The sequence below is a fragment of the Podarcis raffonei genome, chromosome 15 (genome assembly GCF_027172205.1).
Source record: "Podarcis raffonei isolate rPodRaf1 chromosome 15, rPodRaf1.pri, whole genome shotgun sequence".
NCBI classification, from domain to species: domain Eukaryota; kingdom Metazoa; phylum Chordata; class Lepidosauria; order Squamata; family Lacertidae; genus Podarcis; species Podarcis raffonei.
Window position 1 is genome coordinate 24,971,013 of NC_070616.1, and position 22,641 is coordinate 24,993,653.

General features: G+C 45.0%; 1 protein-coding gene across 2 annotated transcripts; it reads left to right on the top strand.

Annotated features, from left to right (window-relative positions):
* The first annotated feature begins 4,344 nt into the window (after window positions 1-4,344).
* LOC128402877 (uncharacterized) lies at window positions 4,345-21,496 on the top strand. Of its 2 annotated transcripts, XM_053367283.1 has the most exons (11): window positions 4,345-5,203; window positions 8,287-8,408; window positions 10,188-10,233; window positions 10,370-10,407; window positions 10,503-11,149; window positions 14,201-14,306; window positions 15,260-15,406; window positions 16,757-16,817; window positions 17,403-17,569; window positions 19,497-19,598; window positions 20,958-21,496. In XM_053367283.1, exons 1-11 carry the CDS (start codon window positions 4,951-4,953, stop codon window positions 21,078-21,080), a joined length of 1,812 nt encoding a protein of 603 aa, XP_053223258.1. In that variant the 5' UTR covers window positions 4,345-4,950; the 3' UTR covers window positions 21,081-21,496. The 2 variants fall into 2 exon arrangements, with proteins under 2 accessions (XP_053223258.1, XP_053223259.1); XM_053367284.1 differs by lacking the exon at window positions 19,497-19,598.
* Window positions 21,497-22,641: the final 1,145 nt, after the last annotated feature.

A 22,641-nucleotide genomic window follows, 5' to 3' on the forward strand; every position in this document is an offset into this window, starting at 1 on the left:
TTTCTCCATATAAACCTGCCTGGTTCCTTTGAGGCCTTTCTTTGTGTACCTCCTCCACGAGAGGTCCGAAAGGTGGCAACACGAGAAAGGGCCTTTTCTGCAGTGGTTCCTGTTTGTGGAATGCTCTCCCCAGGGAGGTTCAACAGGCGACTTCATTGTACGCCTTTAGGCACCAGGTGAAAACATTCCTGTTTAGACAGGCCTTTGGCTGATTGACATCTGGTGCCCTTTTAAATGTGTTGTGGAAAGGGGGATTATTTGTTTGTCTTTGCTTTTATTGTGTATTCTGTGTTTTTATATTGTAATGTTACATTGTGAACGCCCTGAGATCTACAAGTAAATGTAACATCGATGATGATCATGATGGTGATGATTAAACAAATCTGGTTGCATTTAAAGAGAGGTTTTCTACATCTCTTGATCTTCCATTTCATTGGACCTCTGACACAGACCTTGGTTTTTCACTAGGGCTTACCTTTAGCTGGTACAAAAACAATTAGTGAATGCCTCTTGAACTCTAGCTTGAAGTCAACTCACTATACCCAGAAAGGTTCGAACATGTTTCTGTTGATGAGACCTGACTCTTCGCCTCTGGGCAAAATGGGTGCCGCTGTCTTTCCCGAAAGAAGCCAAGTGTGTCTTACTTTCGTGCCTGATGAAAGCCAGGGAAAACATTTAGGATTTTCCCAGTGAGTCATTCATACTCCCACAAATCTTTTTCTCCTGGCGCTTGAGCTGGAGTTTGTAAAAATCATAGTGTTTTTCTGGGCCGGAGAGAGGAGCAGGGGAAAGATGCTGTCCAGTGTAGAGGGAGCATACATTTATGAACTGGAAGACTTGGTGGGTTGAGATTCTAATCATTAAAATGGTCTCATTCCTGTTATTTTACCTTTCTCTTGGATTATATCCTGTGACTGTTGTTTTTCTGCAGATGACTAGCACAGCTGCCCATCTGCAGATTCACACAACCCGGCCACAAAGGGTTTCTTCCAGATGTTGTAGGATGCCAGCTCCCATCAGGTGACTGGTCCGGGGTGATGGGTGTTGTAATGCCTGCAACATTATCAACATAATTCATGGTTTGTCGCATAGGAGTCAACTCTTGGGGTTGAAGTCCCTTCAGCACCCAATAAAATATTTCACACACACACCCCCAGTTGATAGGCATTGCCATTCAAATGGGGTGTGTGCATTGTATCTTGTGATTGATTGTGTGGGGCAGGGCTTACCTGTCGCCCACCCCAATATTTTGGCCAGAGCCAGTGTGGTGTAGTGGTTAAGAGCGGTAGTCTCGTAAGCTGGGGAACCGGGTTCACGTCTCCGCTCCTCCACATGCAGCTGCTGGGTGACCTTGGGACAGTCACACTTCTTTGAAGTCTCTCAGCCTCACTCACCTCACAGAGTGTTTGTTGTGGCGGTGGAAGGGAAAGGAGAATGTTAGCCACTTTGAGACTCCTTAAAGGGAGTGAAAGGCGGGATATCAAATCCAAACTCTTCTTCTTCTTTATTCAAGTTGGCACCCCTGCTTTGTTGTAACCAGTTGCAATCAGGTACCCATGCCCTGATCATATGCAATTTTTCACCCATAAGAATAGCAGCAGCACATCATTTCAGAGATATAAATCAGGGGCCACTGTTACATGGGATGTTTAGAAAATATTAGGATCTGCCAATATCGGTTCTCTCTGTTTCTCATTTTTCCAATCTTAAACCTAGTTCCCCATATTTTGCAGTAATTTGCCAAAAAAAGAGCCTCATGAAAATTAATCAGCATTTTAGTGCAACGTTCTAACAAACAGATTTGTATATGCAATTTTGACTAATGTACACCTTTTTGCAAGCAATTTCCCACAATATTATGCGTTAATTTCACTCAGAGCTTCATTTTTATGCAGACTTTCCCCTAAAATACATGCGTTTGTAAGCATAGTTTGGTTGGAGAACTCTAACAGAAAACTGTTTTGGAATATGTGAATTTGATCAATTTGGATTTGAATGCATGTGGAATCAAATTTCTCCCCCATCCTTATTACACATAGGACTTTCTCCAAATCCTCTTTCCCACGTTACTTGTTCTGGATCATAGCTGAGTGTGGGATGAGTGGAGCAATATTTCCTGGCAATATTTGCCGGCAGAAACAGTTTCATTGTGCAAAGGCTGCACATATGTCTAAATAAAGATTTTTTTGCTCAGAGAACTGGTGCTCCCATTCCTAGCCTTTGCTGTAGGCAGTATTTAAAAAACAAACATCCAAGTTAGGCATGCAGGACAAGTCCTGGAAAGTCTGAGTGGTTTGAAATGCTGAGGCATTAAAATGCTCTATCTGTGCTGCTAATCTTGTGTGAAGAGCACAGAGTTGATACCAATATGATTCCTAGAAGGAGTCTGGACCATAAAGAAGGCTGATCGCCGAAGAATTGATGCTTTTGAATTATGGTGCTGGAGGAGACTCTTGAGAGTCCCATGGACTGCAAGAACATCAAACCTATCCATTCTGAAGGAAATCAGCCCTGAGTGCTCACTGGAAGGACAGATCCTGAAGCTGAGGCTCCAATACTTTGGCCACCTCATCAGAAGAGAAGACTCCCTGGAAAAGACCCTGATGTTGGGAAAGATTGAGGGCACAAGGAGAAGGGGACGACAGAGGACGAGATGGTTGGACAGTGTTCTCAAAGCTACAAACATGAGTCTGACCAAACTGCGGGAGGCAGTGGAAGACGAGAGTGTCTGGCGTGCTCTGGTTCATGGGGTCACGAAGAGTTGGACACGACTAAACAACAACAGAAGGAGCCAGTCAGCCACACTTGCATTTTGATGCTTGCTTTCCTGCACCCTCCCCTAGGAGATAATTGATCTCAACTGCCACACTGGTTTAAATTAAAAATGTTTGCAATCAGTTGGGCAGTTATCTTAGCCAAGGGGAAAAACACACCTGTCTTTTGTTCTCATACTGCCACCAAATCTATCTGTGGACAGATCAATTTAAAGCAGATCCAACACAAATTTAAAATACACAACTTCCCTCAAAGACTCATGGCAACTGTAGTTTGTTAATGGTTCTGGGGAAACTACAGTTCCCAAGATTCTTTGGGAGATGTCATATGCTTTAAATGTGTGTTAGATGTGCTTTAAATAGATGGTGCGGATGTGCACTGAGCACCTTACAGTTCTTTGAAAACACTAATGCCATACAGCACCTCAGGGCCCTGGGAGTGTTTCCTGCCAGAAACCTTGGAGGGTTGCAGCCAGTAGTCAGTGGTAGACCTTTTTGGAGGTCCTGTTTATTCTGCCAAATCGGCATGACTATGACAGAAACTATGACAGAGTTAAATGCACGAGTTAATTAATAACAGGGGTTATCCTTTTTATTATTTTATTATTAAACAGTACTTCCTTCATGTGTGTATACACGCAGAGAGAGAGAAGGGGAAAAAAGGGGGGGGGAGAGAGAGGCACTTAAATGAGACCAGCGTGAGCAAGTGAAATGTTGAGGATTAGTTATTTGTGGTCTTACTTGCAAAGATACAGTAAGGCGTATGGCATTTTCAAGACAGTGGCTCAATTTGTGATCTGTAACCACAATGCTCAATAATTTAGTAGAGTCCCAGCTGCTAGAACTTTGGTCCCCTTACACCCTTGGAGGCATTTGCTAAAGCAAAGATATGTGAGATTGCACTGTTGTTTCATAAGAAGAAGAAATGATAATGTTTTGTTGGGGTTGTGTCCCGATACAATGGGGGGAAATTGTTCTGGGGTTCAGCCTGCACACTTGTTCCCTGCTGCTGGCCCTCAGCTGTGTCCTAAGTACAAATGCAATCCTGGCCGTGTTTTTTTCCCCACTTTCCAAGGAATATGGGGGAGAGGGGGCACATTAAAAGGGGAAAAGATTCAGGGCCACATTGGGATGGAGAGGACCTCATGTCCCATAATCCAGACTCTCTGGTCCTCCAGACGTTGCTGAACTTCACCTCCCATCATCCCTGCCCACTGGCTGGCACTGGTGGGTAATGGATCCAGCTATTTCTGCAGGACCACTGGGTTACTACCACTGGTGCGGGCAATGACCAGTTGCCTGGTAGTATAAGGCACCTTCCTATATTCACACAACTGGAACTGTAGGCAGAATGTTTTATTAAACGGAGGGCAGGCTTGAGGCCTAGTTCCTTCCCTTGAGGCAGTAGTGACTGAATAGTTACCATGGTAACCCTAGGGGACTCCTGATAGCTGTGAATCTCTCTGTGCTTTTGAATGGGAAGGTTGTTCCCCTCTAGTGGAAACACTAGACTGCGGAGGGGAAGCAGTCAGAGCACGTAGTTTTTGAGGACCTTGAGCAAACTGTGAGCAGTACCTTAGACTGCAAGGTTTCAGTCTGGGGTGAACGAGTTGTATAACAGAGTGCAAGATGTTTGCTTCCCCCTGCAATCTGCTAACAGGATCATTCTGTGCAGCTGTTTAATATTAGCTACCTGCCGCTGCCAATTACGTTTTTTGCATTGTTTTTCTGCCTTTCGCCGCCTACGTTATCTGTCAGTCAGCTGCTTCTACAGCTTAATTGGGAAACAGGGTGTGGTTTCTTACTGACAACTGACGTCTGTCCGGAGTTACCTGGGTATAAATTATCTTTTTCTTTTTCTTTTTTTAAAAGTAGGCAGGGAACCGGCTTTGAAACACCCAGAAACGGCTTCCAGAACCTGACAGGTTACAACCCAGATTGATTTTATCCTGTAAATATTTTCCCTCTTGCTTTCATGAGCAAGTAAAGTCAGAGGATGCTGCCTCCATCTTCTACCATGGGGGAACAGACGACCTAAGCTTGGTCGCCACCCAGAATTCCTCCCAGTAGGTGGGAGTTTAGTTTGGACAGTGATGGCGCTGACATGCGGAATCAAGCACCCTTGGCAATGAGTAGGAAAGTGAGCCTCATCGAGGGAATGTAATCTTTCTGCAGGATGGAAGCACTGGTGAAAGTAGTTCAATCGGATACCCAGCCATTGACAGCCAGCCCAGATATCTGTGCCAAGGAAGGTTACGGCTATGCAGAGGACCAGGGGTCTCCTATGCCAGGGGAAACAGCCAGTCCCAAAAGCTATTTTCAACAGAGCCCATCTTTACCAGCTTCTGGATTAACCGAACTCAGCAGTGTGGAATCCAGCACCTGGGATACATCTCCAGCTAAGGTTCAGGAGCTGCCTGCCAGGAAAGGTAAGATGAAACCTTTCTGTGCATAATTGAATACTGTCGTGCAACATGATTTGTGGTCATTTCATCAGGCAAGAAAACGGACTGGTTTCTGACCTGCTTCTTGTGATATATGTTAGTGTGCAAGAGAAATTCCCTGGGGATAGTGACCTGAGTACAGTCCTACCTCAGGTTACAGACGCTTCAGGTTGCGTTTTTTTTCGGGTTACAGACCTGCTGAAACCCAGAAGTACCAGAATGAGTTACTTCCGGGTTTCAGCGGTCATGCATGTGCAGAAGTGCTAAATTGCGCTTTGCGCAGACGCACCGCTACGGGTTGCGAACGTGCGCCCCGCACGGATCATGTTTGCAACCTGAGTGTCCACTGTATATAGGAAGTGCCCTTGGTATATAAGGGAAGGGCCGTAGCTTAGGGGTTGTGCATGCAAAAGGTCCTTGGCTCAATCCCTGGCAAATCCAGGGAGAGTTTAGAGAGATTCTGTGCCAGAAATCCTTGAGAGCCACTGCAAGTCTGTGCAAACAGTACTGAGCTAGGCAGGCCGATGGTTTTATGGAGTGTAAAGCAGCTTCCTATATAAGTGTGTTGCAATCTCTATTGGCCTGCACTGTGAAGGGGATTTCCTGCAGTGTTTTTGGAAGAACACAGAAATGAATTGTGCACATCTGCATTCTGCATTAGACGGATGGGGCAAGCAAATTGACTGCGGCTTTGGTTTGCATTCTGCCCCGTGTTAATTTAATGGTGTCCACATGCGTCACAAATGACGGGAAAGAGGCTCAAAGTGGATTTTGATTGTGAAAGCACCATTATCCTAATACGTTATGTAAGCCCAGTGTTCAAAGCACTTCAGATGCACTGTATCAGTATTATTTTCAACCCTCTGGAAAGGTTTGGTCAGCCTTGGTTGCCCATATTTCTGGCAGAGGACATGAGAATGGGAGTGAGTAGCTTGCTTACGGACACCCACGGTGTTTCTGCATTTTCAAACTTATATCTGTTTTATACCACTTTAACCATTATGGATTCCCTCAAAGAATCTTGAGAACTGTAGTTTGACATGAGGGACTGAGAATGCTCTGTTAGATATTCCTATCTCTCTGCAACTAAAATTCCTAGCACTCTAATACAGTATGAGGATACAGAAGTTAAACCAGTTTAATTCTGTGGTGTTCATATGTCTTGTAGAGAGCTGGATAGCGGAGGTGAAGTTTGAAAGAACTCCCAGCCCAGGCTCCTGACCAATATGCTACCCCTCTTCATAAAACATTTTCACTTCAGATGTCACTGGATAACTTTTGGTGTCACTTCCAAATTTACTGATTTGCTGAGCCTTTCAAGGCTATAACAAGAATTGAATCCCTTATAGACAAGTGCAGCTAATAACTGTGAAATGAGGACCCAAACATCAAAAGAAAGCCTTAGTATTGCAATTGAGACATCTGGAGAGGAAAGTTGCACCTCAACCTCATGCGTCTTTACTGAGAGAAACCTCAGAACCTCCACCACAAGGTCAACAGAGCTTGGTCCCAGATCCTAGGATAGAAATGAGGGAGAGAGATTCCATTTAGTTCACATTTCAAGGTTGACTTACCTAATTTACACTTTCCTAAGCAATACCTAGGGACGCGGGTGGCGCTGTGGGTAAAAGCCTCAGCGCCTAGGGCTTGCCGATCGAAAGGTCAGCGGTTCGAATCCCCGCGGCGGGGTGCGCTCCCGTTGCTCGGTCCCAGCGCCTGCCAACCTAGCAGTTCGAAAGCACCCCCGGGTGCAAGTAGATAAATAGGGACCGCTTACTGGCGGGAAGGTAAACGGCGTTTCCGTGTGCTGCGCTGGCTCGCCAGATGCAGCTTTGTCACGCTGGCCACGTGACCCAGAAGTGTCTCCGGACAGCGCTGGCCCCCGGCCTCTTGAGTGAGATGGGCGCACAACCCCAGAGTCTGTCAAGACTGGCCCGTACGGGCAGGGGTACCTTGACCTTGACCTTGAAGCAATACCTACACTGAAGCACAGGCATCAAAATCTGCACTACCCCAATTTTTTGCAGTGCGTTTCTCCAGCCAGGTAATATGTACGGAAATGGATATTCTAGGGTACTGGAGGCATAAAAATGCATCAGTTCGTGAGGATAAAATTCAGGAATGTCTTCTATTAGGTTTGATTTGCAAAAATGTGTATTCGGGAAAGATTATGTATTTAAAAAGTGTGTATTAAGAAAAATACACCTTAAAATAGTGATGAATTTCCATTATAACTTTTTTTTTAATGCAAACTGATGTGAAAATGTGGAGAACTGAATTTAAGATTGGGAAAAAATGAGAAACCCACATTGACAGATTTGCCCATCCCCAAACTGGGATTGCAATGTTCTCTGTTTTCCAGGCAGGCTCTGGGCCCAAACATTGTTCTCCATGACCAGTTTCTAGAAGTGTTGATGGTAGTGATAGGAAGACTTGATTAATAAGATGCTTATCATTATTCATGGGGAGTCTTTTGAGTGCCAAGCATTTTGAAATTGGCAGGACTTCAAGGAATTTCCTGTTGTCAGTGAATATGCAAAGGCTGGTGGAATCCACTAGGGTAGCAAAAGTATTTCAATCACCCACTCAAGTGAGAGAAATAAAAGCATATTGCAGGGCCAGTATGCTGAAATACACGGCTCCTAAACAAAACCTTCCTCCAAACAAGCGCACAAGAGTAGAAATGATTGCATTACCTGCCAAAGGGCATAGCTGGGCAGCACTGAGGTCTTCTCTATACTGAAAAACCTGAATTGCTTTCATGCCCCTTTTACCATCATGGCTTCCGTCCAAAGCATCCTGGGAATTGTACTTTAGCAAGGAGGAAAAGAACACTGCTAAAGATTCCCAGCTTCACAGAACATCAGATGCCATTGTTTATGTTCTGGGTTTTTGTTTTGTTTTTTAAAAACCATTTTTTAATTATTTAAATTTTGATATATATATATATTTAATTATTGGTTTAACCAGTGGTGTTTATATACTGCTTTGGGAACACCAGCTGAGAAGCATGGAACAGGCCGTCTGTAAATGCATGTCACCACCTTTTGATTTATTTATTTTTCCAGGTTCAGCATTGACTGTGGGTGCCCCTCAGAAGCAGTATGTGGGCGTGAGGGTAAAAATGCCGGTGTGTGAACTGCTGAGAAAAATCCGTCTCTCCAAAGGGACAGAGTCCAGTGACGTCAGGGTAAGATACCCACCCCATTTCCTGAGCATGAGGATAATGAAGATCGGGCTGTTCCCAATGTGAGATGCCCCTTGCACCTTCCCTGGTTTTGCTAGGCTATGGGGCCAACCCAAATTATTATGATTCCCAAGATGGAGATGCACACTTCCTTTCGTTAATTAACTCCATGTTCTTCCTGCCCCATTTCCTTTCATCATAGTCTTTCATTTATTAAAAACAGTGGATACCTTTAAAATTAAAATAAAACAATCCTGTGGAGGTGGAGACCATTTTAGGCATGTGCAGTTGATGCATGACGTGTGGATCCTTTTGGCCCTGGAAGAGGCAGGGGTAGGAGCTGAGCGGGCTTATGTGTGCTCTGCCAACGCACGTGGGGGCCATGAATGGAACCCCCCCCCCATGCAAATGGATGCTGCCTGTACAAAATAGACACTTGTGGCAAAGACTCATTTATTCAGCCTGTTGGAACAAAGAAAACGTTTTCAGTTTCTTCAGGAAAGTGCAGATAGTGGGGTCCCTCTTGCCATTCCATAGAACAGGGGTAAAGGTAAAGGGACCCCTGACCATTAGGTTCAGTTGCGAACGACTCTAGGGTTGCGGCGTTCATCTCGTTTTATTGGCCGAGGGAGCCGGCGTACAGCTTCTGGGTCATGTGGCCAGCATGACTAAGCCGCTTCTGGTGAACCAGAGCAGCGCATGGAAATGCCATTTACCTTCCCGCTGGAGTGGTACCTATTTATCTCCTTGCACTTTGACGTACTTTTGAACTGCTAGGCTGGCAGGAGCAGATCTTTGCAACTTGCAGGAGATGTTCTCCCACAGGCTACAGCAATCTTCCGGGGGTACAATTGTGAAGGCAGCTTTTCCTTTATATGGCTTCATCTGCTGTCACGTTACATATAAGCCCTTTGTCAAGCACTACATTGTCAAGAGTGCTTAATAAAGAGCATTAGTAGCTGCAGACACAGTGCAAAGGGAAGATCTCCTGCACAAGCATCATTGGAGGAAAGGCCTACAGTGCCTGCTCATCTCAGTGGTGTCTGCACAAGAGAATTTCCCCTTGGGTTCTGTTGCATCTCTAGGTCATTCCTGTCTGTCTCCCACTCTTCCATACTTGCAAATAATCAACCACATTCTCCACTAAGAGTGCTCCAAATGCTATACAGTAATAATTTTTCCTAAAAAGTGACTAATTCCTACCCTTTTATTCCTATTTCTTCCTGGTGGTATCACCTCTGATAGGATTCCATGCCAGTAATATTTCCTTTATGCTCTTGCTCATTTTGCTAAATTATTTCTTGTTGCTGTTTTTTGTAGTATTAGCTTTCAGTTAATTTATACACCACTTAATGTCAAAACTCGTTTACCAATTATGACCCCGTCTGAAAGCACCCTAGTTCACTTTTCTAGTACTGGTGGGATGGTGGTGAGGGAATCAAACTTTGTGTTCGGTATTGACATCTATCCTTCCACTAAGAGTCACACACTAAAAGTGTGAGTTTCTGGTCTACTTCTCTGGAAGAGAAAAGTTGGCTACAACTGAAGCTTGATTTGTAGAAGGGATCACTTTGAGATCACAGGGGTTCCCCTGCTTGTGTCACTGCCATTTTTTCCAGCTTTTGCCCCAGTCAATGATACGTCCCAGGCAGTCTGTCTACAACTCTGCTGGCTGGGACTGATGGGAGTTATAGTCCAAAACCTCTGGAGGGCACTAGGTTGAGGCTAATCTATCTAATCAAGGTTGATAATTTCCCAAATACATTTTTTTTCTTTCCATAGGAAACACCTGCAAAAGCAAATACCAAAAGATCTTCAGGAAGAGCAGGTAAAAAAAGGAAAATAAACTTGTGTGCGTAGGTATGGGGCAACCCTACATGCAAAAACATGCAAAAACCCTTGCTTTAATTGTTTTGGTAAGTGAATACCTATAGATATTTATATATTTCTTTCTTCCTGTACAGGGAAAAAAAGAGCTCGCTCAGAAAGGCATGACAAGCAAGTATGTGGGACACTTTCTCTCTTCCGTAGCCAGCATTTCCCAAGCAAATCAGACCGCAGACCTCACACATTCATTTCTTTCTCTTCTTTTTAAAGAACTGCTGTCAGGCTCAGACAGCCTTAAAAAGCACGGAGGACTTGGACATCCTAGTCGAAGTACTTCAGGAAGACCTGAACAAGAGCCACTCCAAACTAGAGCCTCAGTTGCCTATGCAGTTCCCACATGGCACAACCCAAGGATTTCAGTCTCCCTGGTGGGAAACCAACGGCAACTCGCAACCAGATGGCAACTGGCTGACAAGCAGCTGGGAGCCTGTTGGATTTCAGCCATTGTCTGCTTCAGGCACATTGCCTCACCCACGTGCTGAAATTTCCTATGGATTTGATTGCAGAAAGACGCAACAACGCCTGGATCTTATCGACACGTTCCAGAATACCTGCGTGGAAGAAAGATGCTGGCTGGGGAATGGGTCTGGTGAACATCCTGGGGAGAGTTCCCAAGGCTTTGCCAAGGAGATTAGGCCTCACTGCCACGACCCACTGGGGCAGGCTTTGCCAGAGACTTGGGAAGAGGACACTGCTGCCTTGCATGGCAGGGGATGTCTGAAGGCAAGTGCGTGGTCTTCCATGGGGCAGGAGGCTCCTGCCATTTCTTTCTTCCAATTCCAGCTCTGCCGCGAGGAGAGTCGGCTCAGGGGCATCTCGGTGGACAAGTTGCTCATGCCGGATAGAAATGGGAACAGGTTGGTCAGTGGTTTGGTTTTGTACCTGACAATACTTTATTTTTTAATTATTTATCAAAAAAAATTATTGGTTTTCACAGTATTATAAACAAACAAACACATAAGACAAACATAAATCATAGTCTTATTGAAAATTACACTTATTAACTTTGTTAAGTGACTTCCCCGCTCCCCCTTGGTTGAATTTCATTGCATATCCTTTTAATGGTTTCCCAAATCATAATTCTTATAAAATTTAACTTAAACATTAACATCCTTAAATCTTAACTTTATGAAATTAAACATATTAATTCATCACTTAACATAAATAATATCCTAAACCAATTAAGTATCTGCAAGCTATTTTCAGTTAATTTAACTTAACATATTTAACTAAATAATCATTAAATTTAATCCACTCTTCCTGATACTCCTCCTCCTTCTGGTGACAATACTTTAAAAAGTTAAAACATCTTTTAACAAAACCCTTTGTAACTTGGGTGATGGAATGATTATACGCCCCATGATTCTTGCTACCTTTCCCCCGTGGCCTTTGTTTCATTTCATTGCGGTTCACAGATGTATCCTGAGAGCTGCTGTGAGTCTATGTTTACTTTCTGACCAGTGTCCATTGCAATGTTCAGAGTAACATATGCAAAACAAAAGTGAGGAGGGGCAGTTCCCTGCCCCAACAAACTTGAAGCCAAATACCAATAACTAGGGAGAAAGGGAAGGGAAGAATTTGGTAATGAATTTTAGTAAATGCTGTGGCTTAAAAACTCAAGTTTTAAACCATCCAAGGAAGGGATCCTGGATCTGGAGGACAATGGCTTTCTTATGTGTATATCATAGTAAAGGTAAAGGTAAAGGGACCCCTGACCATTAAGTCCAGTCGTGGCCGACTCTGGGGTTGCGGCGCTCATCTCGCTTTATTGGCTGAGGGAGCCAGCGTACAGCTTCTGGGTCATGTGGCCAGCATGACTAAGCCGCTTCTGGCGAACCAGAGCAGCGCACGGAAATGCCATTTCCCTTCCCGCCAGAGCGGTACCTATTTATCTATTTGCACTTTGACGTGCTTTTGAACTGCTAGGTTGGCAGGAGCTGGGACCGAGCAACGGGAGCTCACCCCGTTGCAGGGATTCGAACCGCCGACCTTCTGACTGGCAAGTCCTAGGCTCTGTGGTTTAACCCACAGTGCCACCCGTGTCCCAGGTATATCATAGGAAACTTCTAAGTCCATAGGTCCATCTAGCTCAGCGTTGTCTACACTGACTGGCAGTGACTCTCTATTATTATCCCCATATTATAGATGTGTCGGGGATTAAGCCTTCCGCTTATCCTCACAGCCACTAGCTTTACTATTCCTCTTATTGCCAACTTACCAATATGTCATTATCATTGTTCTTAGAGTGGCAGAAGCCGATGGTGCTTCTCTGTCATCAATTTTCTTTCCTTCCTTATTTTCAAACATGATGGCCATAACTCTGAATGGGGAGGTTATCCAGCAGCGTCAGGTCACTGATAAGGGAACAGGGAGGAGACTTCCAGAGAACTTAGAGGGCCTATTCACTGGAACCGGAACAAAACAAAGCAACGTTTTATGAGCCATTTCAGTAGAACTGTGTATGTTTCTATTTCAAATATTTGCTTCTAAATCTTAGATCTAAAATAAAGGGAAATCCCTTTCCCCTTTCAGAGCTGAGTCAAAGCGAGGCAGTGCCCTTTATTTTGAAACTGAATAACTTTGAACCAGCATACCGCTGCGATGTATAGAATCTATGATTCTATGTATCATAGGATCATAGAATTGTAGAGTTGGAAGGGACCCTGAGGGTAATCTAGTCCAACCCCCTGCAATGCAGGAATCTCAACTAAAGCAGCCATGACAAATGACCAAACCAACCTCTGCCTTAAAAACCTCCAAGGAAGAAAGTATTGGGGCTTGGATAGATATCTGGGGGAAACCCCATTTTGGTTTCATGTTTTGCTAGTCTTAAATCCAGTTCCCCACAAGATTAATCTCCATGTGGAGGAAGGAGTTTTCTCACCTGCAATCCTTGAGATATGTTGCCAGTCAGTGTAGACAGTATTGAACTAGATTGACCAATGGCCTGACTCAGCATAAAGCCACTTCCTATGTTACCTTTTGTTAAATTCGCACATAGTAGGGGTGGGGATCGTATCTGAGGAAGGGCCATAGTTCAGTGGAAGAGCATCTGCTTTGCATGCAGAAGGTTCTAGGTTTAATCCCCGGCGTCTCAGTGGGAGGCAACTTCCTATGAGCCTGTGAAAATATCCTTTTGACATTTGCCCAGCAGCAGAAGCTCTCATTTGATTTCAAGCTGCCTCTCCTCCCTTGCTGTTTCTTTCTGTTTTGCAAAACCACATACTTCCCAACATTTCTCTGATGAAAATAGGGCATCTTATTCAACAACAACAACAACTTTATTATTTATGCCCCACTTATATGACAGCGTTGCCTCAGCCACTTTCGGCAGCTTCCAACATACAGTGGTACGTCAGGTTAAGTATTTAATTCGTTCCGGAGGTCCGTTCTTAACCTGAAACTGTTCTTAACCTGAAGCACCACTTTAGCTAATGGGCCCTCCTGCTGCTGCCGCACTGCCGGAGCACGATTTCTGTTCTCATCCTGAAGCAAAGTTCTTAACCCAAGGTACTATTTCTGGGTTAGCGGAGTTTGTAACCTGAAGCGTATGTAACCTGAAGCATATGTAACTTGAGGTACCACTGTATATAAAAACATAATAAAACATTAAACATTAAAAAAAATTCCTATACAGCTTCCTTCGGATGTCTTCCAAAGGTTGCATAGTTACTTGTCTCCTTGTCTCTGGGGTTGCATATCTCCATATCCTCCAACATTTCTTCAATGAAAATAGGGACTTCCTAAGGAAAAGAGGGACATTCCAGGATCAAATCAGAAACTGGGACAGCTTCTGTATATCCAGAACTGTCCTTGGAAAACAGGGACACTTGGAGGGCCTGAAACCGCCTGTGGCATTTCTGAAACCAAACCAAAACTCCTCTCTTTTTCTCTCCCCTTCTGCCCAGGCTTCTTCACAATGCTGTTTCTCAGGGGAGAAGGGCGCTGGCATATGCACTGGCAAGGAGGTTTGCACATCTCAACAGACTTGATGGGAAGAACGCAGCGAAACAGGTATGAGCTGTTTTTTAGCAGAAGGCTGTTTGCAGGGCAGCTGTCGGTAATTTTGTAGAAATGGACCACATGAAATAGAGCAAAAAAGGGGAGGTTTAGTGAAAAGTTGCAAGCTGCATTTTTTAAAAATGCAGAAACCATTTGTCCACTAATCCCCAAAAGGTCAACAGAAAAAGAGTGTTTTCACTGGTCTGTGAATGATAAGTATCTTAAGGTGCAAGGGGAGGGAGCCCATAAGGGGAAATGGAATGGCGGATCTTACTTTATTCTAGGTCATGCTCCCTAACGCTAATTCACGTTAACTGAAAGCCAGCTTTTGATACTGCTCTTGCACTTGTTCCTCTACCAGTGGTAGAAACTCATACAGCCTCGAGCAGAGAGGAGGAATCTGTGGCTGTCAAAATATGCTAGGACTTCAACTCCAGTCAGCCCCAGTCAGCGTGGCCAGTGATCAGGAGATGGGATGGGAATTGTAGTCTAGCAGTGAAATATACTCAGTCGAGAGTGGATTTCATGCTCTTTATTCAGCTCATAGTGGGAGGAGGAATGAAAGCTCCCCCAAAGTATCTGCTTTATATACATTATTTACACAATGGGCTGCAGGTGATTGGCTAATTCCGGAATTCTCCTGTAAGCCAATCAGGTTGTGGATTCACTTCCATCTGGAGCTGGATTGGGTGGCTCCTGCAGACCAATCATACTGCTGCATTGTTCTAGGACCAATCAGACTGCTGCATTTTGGATCCTATTCAACTCAGTACATAACAAGCAGCATCCTAGAAGAGCAGGGGGGCACGTGTTCTCTTCCCTTTGAATGGATGTAAAGATTATTGCTTGCTAAATTGCAGCAGTTGCGATATTAACAACACAGTGACAAGGTGCCACTCTCATTTGTGAATAGCTCAAAATTTCTATCTCTCCTTCCCCATCTTTTTTTTTTTAATCCTTCAAAGACTGCGTTGCACATAGCAGCTCAAAAGAACCACCATCTTATTGCCAGCGACCTGCTGTCTCTGGGGGCTGATGTAAACGCGAGGGACAGCTCAGAGAAGACTCCCTTGCACCTCTGTGCTGAGAAGGGTTATCTGAGAGTCTTGGAAGTAAGTAGAGTTTGAAAGTGGTGTCTGGCTGGGGTTAAAGGGTAAAGGGACCCCTGACCATTAGGTCCAGTCACGGCCGACTCTGGGGTTGCGGCGCTCATCTCGCTTTATTGGCTGAGGGAGCCGCCGTACAGCTTCCGGGTCATGTGGCCAGCATGATTAAGCCGCTTCTGGCTAACCAGAGCAGCACACGGAAACGCCGTTTACCTTTCTGCCGGAGTGGTGCCTATTTATCTACTTGCACTTTGATGTGCTTTCGAACTTCTAGGTTGGCAGGAGCAGGGACTGAGCAACGGGAGCTCACCCCGTCGCGGGGATTCGAACCGCCGACCTTCTGATCAGCAAGGCTCTGTGGTTTAACCCGCAGCACCACCCGCATCCCCCTGGCTGGGTTATATGTCTATTAATTTGAGGTAGGGATGGGGGAGAAATTTAATCCAGGTCACCTTTAAACCCAAACCTACCTAAACTGTACTTCCTGAAACAATATGCAGACTAAAGCATAGCCATGCTTCAAAATTACCACCACTCTGAATTTTGCAATGAAGTTCTCCAGCCAAGGACTGTGTACAAAATTGTGTGTGTGTGTTTGTGTGTGTGTGAAAGTAAAGTGTGCATAAATGCATATATTAATAAAAATATTGTTGGAAATGTATGGTATCTGGGGAAACCGCTTGCAGAAATATACATGTATATATGTCAAAACTGTTGGGATACTGCCAGGGAGGCAAAGTCCATCATAGCCCCCAAGCCGGCTGCCGGACGATCCATAGACTTCCCGTAGACAGGCAGTATCAGCAATTAGCGACACGAAGCCTCAAGAATAGATTGCCACATTCTTAGGCTGGTGCACACTCTATCAGCAGAATTCACACAGCAAAAGATGCACAGCAGGAGAGCATTTTTCCAAGTTTATTCAGCGTTGATCAGAACAAAGAAAAACATGACCGCCTGCATCGGTATGCTTAGGCAACAAAAAGGAAGAAACGAAAGCAACTGACAACATAAACATCCTGTGAACAGGAAACACGCAGACTCTGTGACTCACAAAGCCTGCTCCCTTTTAAGGTGGAACGGAAATATCCTAACAAAAACTGCATACAAATATGTGTTTATTATGAGAGCTTTGCACTAAATACTGGTGAATTTGTACATTTTTTTATTATTATAAAAAACCGCAACTTTCTGCAGAAATGTGACCTAAATTTAAGATTAGAAAAATGAGAAATGGAGAGAAACCAACACTTGAGGGATGTGTCCATGCCTATCCTTTTGCAGCTGTTTGGTCCACTCTTACTGCGGCCTGAAGTCAGGATATTTAAAGTAGCCTCGTCTCTTTTTCCATGGCAGGTCTTGAGAAGCTGTCAGGAAGTTGGCATCCACGTTGAAGTAGACGCAACCGACAATCAGGGTATGTGGAGAAGTTTGGAGAGGATAGGGAACTCTCTTCCTGCCTCTTAGGATACAATCTGTCAATCAAGGCATGCACCTAATACAGCGGTTCTCAACCTGTGGGTCCCCAGATGTTGTTGGACCACAACTCCCATCATCCCTGGGCTCTGGCCTTGCTAGCTGGGGGTGATTGGAGTTGTAGTTCAACAACATCTGGGGACCCACAGGTTGAGAAAGGCTGACCTAATACATAGAAATCAACCACATATCTTGCTTTTCCTCAATTAACTGCAGACATGGGGGAGCTCAATGTTTACTGGGAAGGCAGTGTGTGTGATGGGGGGGGGCATATCTATTCCCTCCCCCCCAATGATATTCCCTCCCTCAGTCTCCTAGTAGCACATAGGGAAAGAGATGGGATCTCTGTTCCAACCACAGTGAGAAAGTGACGATACGAGCCTCCACTCTGTTGTTTTCCGCACTGTGAATTGGGTTTGCACATGCCTATAATTACTGAATAAAGAGCAAAATGCATGCTACATGCTAATCACACGTCTGGTTTGGCCTGCAGTGTCTAATGCTCCTTCTGCTCCTCTCTAAACAGGCTTAACGCCAATACAGTGCGCTGGTTTGGCTCACTGCACTCTCGCGATGGACTCGGACAGCCGCCATCTCTTGGCTGAGACATGGAAGCTTCTGAACCTCCGTAAGGATCAGATACTGAGTGGTATCAAGTGCTTGATACAAATGGGAGCCAACCCATGGGAGCAAGTAAGTGCTTTGGTCTCAAACGGAAATGTAGCTTGATTTTATGAAGGGTTTTGGAGTGGGTGTAGGGTCTTTTTCTTTCCAGGTCTTTCCCCTTCTGCTCACTCGTATCCTTTCTCCTATCAGAAAAGAGAGTTTTGCCAACTGTCAGAGGCTTTCCACACTTTTTTTTTAAAAAAAGGGGATTTGTGGTACAGTCGTACCTTGGTTTTCGAACAGCTTAGTTCTTGAAACTTTCTGCTCCCGAACGCCGCAAACCCAGAAGTGACTGTTCCGGTTTGCGAACTATTTTTGGAAGCTGAACGTCCGACAGGGCTTCCACAGCTTCTGATTGGCTGCAGGAGCTTCCTGCAGCCAATCAGAAGCTGCACTTTGGTTTCCAAACATTTTGGAAGTCGAACGGACTTCTGGAATGGATTCCGTTCAACTTCCAAGGTATGATTGTACTACAAAAGAGAGTGCCAACTGGCATAAAATTGGTGTCGGTAAATCATGTGCATAGATACAAATTTGGAAATAGTGGATGGTAGCTAACTACCGTATTTTTCGCCCCATAGGGCGCACCGGCCCATAGGACGCACCTAGTTTTTTGGGGGGGAAGTCAAGGAAAAAATTTTGTTTCCCCCCCAGCCGTGGGCTTCGGGATCAGCAAAAGGGGACCTTCAGGGACAGCCTCTCTAGCCTCCGTGGGGCAGCGCACTCCGCTGCCCTGCAGAGGCTTTGCACAGCCATCCCCAAGCTAGAAGAGGGAGACAGAGCGCTCCGTCTCCCTCTTCTGCCTTCAGGAACAGCCTCCCTAGCCTCCATGGGGCAGTGGATTGCCCCGCTGTCCCCCGTGCTTTTGGGGCTGGCGGTGGGGAGAAGCTTGCTTCTCCCCACCGCCAGCCTCCAAACCAGGTCGGGGAATAGCGGGATGGCGGAGCGCCTCCCTGCTGTCCCCCGAGCTTGTGGGGCTGCCCGATATCTGCCCGAAGCCCGGGATGCGCTCCGGAGCGTGCCTCGTGCTTCGGGCTGCAGGCTGCCGCCCGCAAGCCTTGCAAGCCCGGCGGCAACTCCTGCCGGGCTCACAAGGCTTGCGGACATCTGCGCAAAGCACGGGGCGCCCTCCGGAGGGCGCCCCGACCTTCAGGCTGCAGGCTGCTGCCTGCAAGCCTTGCGAGCCCAGCAGGCACTCCCGCGAGCTCCCAAGGCTTGCGGATAGCTTTCTGAAGCCTGGAGAGCGAGAGGGGTCAGTGCGCACTGATGCCTCTCACTCTCCAGGCTTCAGTGAAAGCCTGCATTCGCCCCATAGGATGCACACACATTTCCCCTTCATTTTTGGAGGGGAAATAGTGCGTCCTATAGGGCGAAAAATACGGTAACTTCTACTCAGATCAAACCCATTAAAATTAGTGGACCTAAGTTGTTTTTATTATTATTCCTTTCATTTCTATATTGCTTTATATTTTTAAGAAATCTGAAAGCAGTTTACAACACATTAAAGCATCAAATGAAACCCTCTGGAATAAAACACTGCTGAAGGAAGTCAAACATAAAATATACATTCAAAGCAGCATAATTTAAGGAAACTTAAAATAGTAGCTTAAAGATTTCAAAATAAAACATTGCAAAGTAAATCAAGTACAGAACGAACATTTAACACAGAAAAGTTGACAAAGCAAATTATATTAAACCTTTCAAAAGAAAGCATTACTAGAGAAAGTCAGATGTAAAATGTGCATTTAAACCAGCTATTCTCCTAAAATAGGACACACTGCGACTCTGCTAGGAACCCATGTATTAAATTGCTCTTAGTTCCGGAGATAGTCTTCTTGATACACGTATGTTATTTCGTTGACATGTTTTGCTGGGATCTCTTCTAAGCATAATGTCTACGCAAAAGCTGTATCCAAACCAGGGGACTATGACTATCCTCTTATTCTTTTCCTAGGGAACAAACTCATCAAGTCGAGTTTCAAATTATTTTGCAAAAGTCCAGCAAAATAGTGAACTGATGCGTTTTTTCCAAACTCACAGGCCCCAAAGGCAGCAGGTAATTCTATTGGGTTGGTGAAAAGGGTGGCAGGTAGACTGCAAGAGGATTGGTTGCTTTGCCAGTTTTTGTGTGTGTGGTCCTTAAGTATTATGGATGACAGACAGAAAGGAAAGAGAATGAAGCTTTCAGTCATAAAACCAGCCAGATGGGTGGGGCATAAATAATCAGTTGTTGTTGTTGTTACTTGGGAGTAGGAATGTGGGAGAAACTCAGTTCCAGTTTGCATCATTTAAAGGAGAACGTAATTCTTTATTACAGTGGATGCTCGGGTTGCGAACGTGATCTGTGCGGGAGGCACGTTTGCAACCCGCAGCACCACGTCTGTGCATGTGCGGGTTGCGCTTCGGCGCGTCTGTGCATGTGCAAAGTGTGATTTAGTGCTTCTGCGCATGCGCAACCGCTGAAACCCATTCCGGTACTTCCGGGGTTTGGCGCATCCGTAACCCAAAAAAACACAACCTGAAGCGTCTGTAACCCGAGGTATGACTGTATTATTACTATTATTATTATTACTACTACTACTACTACAATGGTACCTCGGGTTACAGACACTTCAGGTTACATATGCTTCAGGTTACAGACTCCACTAACCCAGAAATAGTACCTCGGGTTAAGAACTTTGCTTCAGGGTGAGAACAGAAATCGTGCTCTGGCAGCGCGGCGGCAGCAGCGGGAGGCCCCATTAGCTAAAGTGGTACCTCAGGTTAAGAACAGTTTCAGGTTAAGAACAGACCTCCGGAACGAATTGAGTTCTTAACCCAACGTACCACTGTATCTAAATTCCCATGCTTGGTTGCAACAGTTTAAAAAACAACTTTAGACAGAGCTTAAAAACTTACACTTACAAAAAAAATGCAAAAATTTGTATCCTTTAATTAAATGAAACATACACACATTGCCTCACTGTTATTTTTTTCTAAGCCCAGATCACACTAATGAAGTTGCAAAATAACTCTAGGGATTGAGGGCAGGAGAGAAGGTGAATACATGGCGTCACAAAGCACCAGGCAATCTGTACTTGGCACAGCCAGCTACTGTTGCAAACTTGCAGAACCCAGCCTTGGCAGTAGGCTGTAGGGTCCCACCTTTGGCCCTTGAGAGTCTTCTTCAGCAGCCCCTGGGGCTTTGGGGTTTTCATTAGTCAGTACCCGCCCCCTGCCTCATATATCATTGCAACCTTCAAAAGTAGAAATGCCCTTCCTTTTTGTTTTGCTTTTAAATTAAAGCTGAGATCCTTAGGAAATGCAGATTCTTCCGTCAATACAGCTTTGCTGAGATTCTGTGGAAGCCTGGCTTATGCATAGCTCTTGTCCGTGTTAGGAAATGAGACTGATTGAATACTTTCACTTTGTCCAGGATTACAGCTTGCTCTCTGGACTAGATGAAATCGCCCTTCTGTATTTGCAAGGAGAAGATGTGGAGCCACCAATGGTTTCTTTTCCAAGTTTCCTCGACCATTCCCATGAAGGTGCAATGTAAACAGGACACCTAAGCACACCAGGAAGCAATGGACTTCCTAGAACACTGGTTGCTGATACATCAGATGTGTTTCAGGCTTTGTATACTTGATGATCTGAAGCCTGCGGAATGCCTCGATGGACTTCAAGAAACCTGGAGTGCCATTTCTGCCAGGCTGTTGGCGGAAGAACAGCTTGAGAATAGACAGTAAAAGTCTTTGAACCTGTGAAGGCTTGGGCTTTGCTGGATTCATGTCCTCAGAAAAATTGTAGTGGAGGAGCACTGAAGATTATAGATGGCAAAGGCTGGCTCTATTTCCTCAAGCCGTATGTGTCAAGATAGAGAAGCTCTGAGGTCTTCTCCCCTGCCTTAAATGACCTTGCTCTCAAAATATCGAGTGCAAGAGAAGATGCTCCTTAATGGATGGTGGTCCATGGAGCAGGCACAGATTATTGCCATGCAAAAATTCAAACTGATCCCCTACAGAGGGAGGGCTTCTGTATCTCATCGGCAGAGCACCTGCGTTTTATCGCTGGCGTGAACCTGGGGAAAACGAAGCCACCCTTGATCTGAGGATGTATTTTCAGCAAAGCCACAATGCTTTGTTTATCGATGCAATCAAAGTTTATGGAGGTTGTTTTGAGCGTGTATAAGAAATGCACAGACGAATCTGGAACCGGACAAATGGAGCTGGGCATTTCACCAGGGCTGAGTGAAAACTGCTCCCCTATAATTCTGTACACTGAATTTTAGGTGAAAGCTCTCAGTACAGTTATGTAAACAAACAAACACGCATACAAACCTCTTGTACCATCTCCAAGATGAAGACATTTAATACGGCACAAGCTTTTGTAGACTGCAGTTCAATTCAACAGGTGCAATTTCCTTTGCACCATGAATCTTTCCTTCCTTCCTTCCTTCCTTCCTTCCTTCCTTCCTTCCTTCCTCTTTAATCAGTGAAATCTAAAATCTACCTAGCATCTGCCACAATCCAGTCCAAAGTGCATTGTGCTGAAATCCTTTGAGGTTGGAGCTGAATTGCAGCCATTGTTCTGACATCCTATATTTATGGATCTTTTTGATTGGACCCAGCACAGGGATGGGAAACCTCCAACCCTATGGGCCAATCTTGGTCTGCCTGTCAATCAGCTGGTATCACTTTTTCCTGCTGTGTGTGAGAGAGAGGGAGAGAGGGGGGGAGGAAGAAGTTTCAAGAAGACTCCTGTTGGGCAATAATTTTTTAAGAGAGCTCATTTCCCATGTAGTGGAAACAGCTTTCTTTGGTTTTCTGCAAGTCAAACAGGTTTTTTGGGGGGCGAGGGAATACAAACACCTGCCAGATCTGTTTAATGATAGACAAAAGTTAGCTGGAAGATACTGTGTACAGTGATTCCACTTTGAGATTTCCCCTTCTCTCCCTCTCTGCACACCAAGACCTGCACTGTACCTCTTTGTTCAACAACTTGCTCATAGCTCTACGTCCGGTTCCAAATGTTGCCCTTTCTTTTGGTAAGCTTTGGTTCTTAAGTTAGTGGTTTCTGTGAAACTTCATTAGTTGCTACACATGGAGCAATACGGTACT

Excerpts from the sequence above, each read along its gene's own strand:
- LOC128402877 (XM_053367283.1), top strand. The coding sequence starts at position 4,951 with ATGGAAGCACTGGTGAAAGTAGTTCAATCGGATACCCAGCCATTGACA. Across the intron at positions 10,234-10,369 it reads AAGATCTTCAGGAAGAGCAG|GGAAAAAAAGAGCTCGCTCA; the intron begins GTAAAAAAAGGA and ends CTTCCTGTACAG. Across the intron at positions 19,599-20,957 it reads ACAGGCCCCAAAGGCAGCAG|GATTACAGCTTGCTCTCTGG; the intron begins GTAATTCTATTG and ends CACTTTGTCCAG.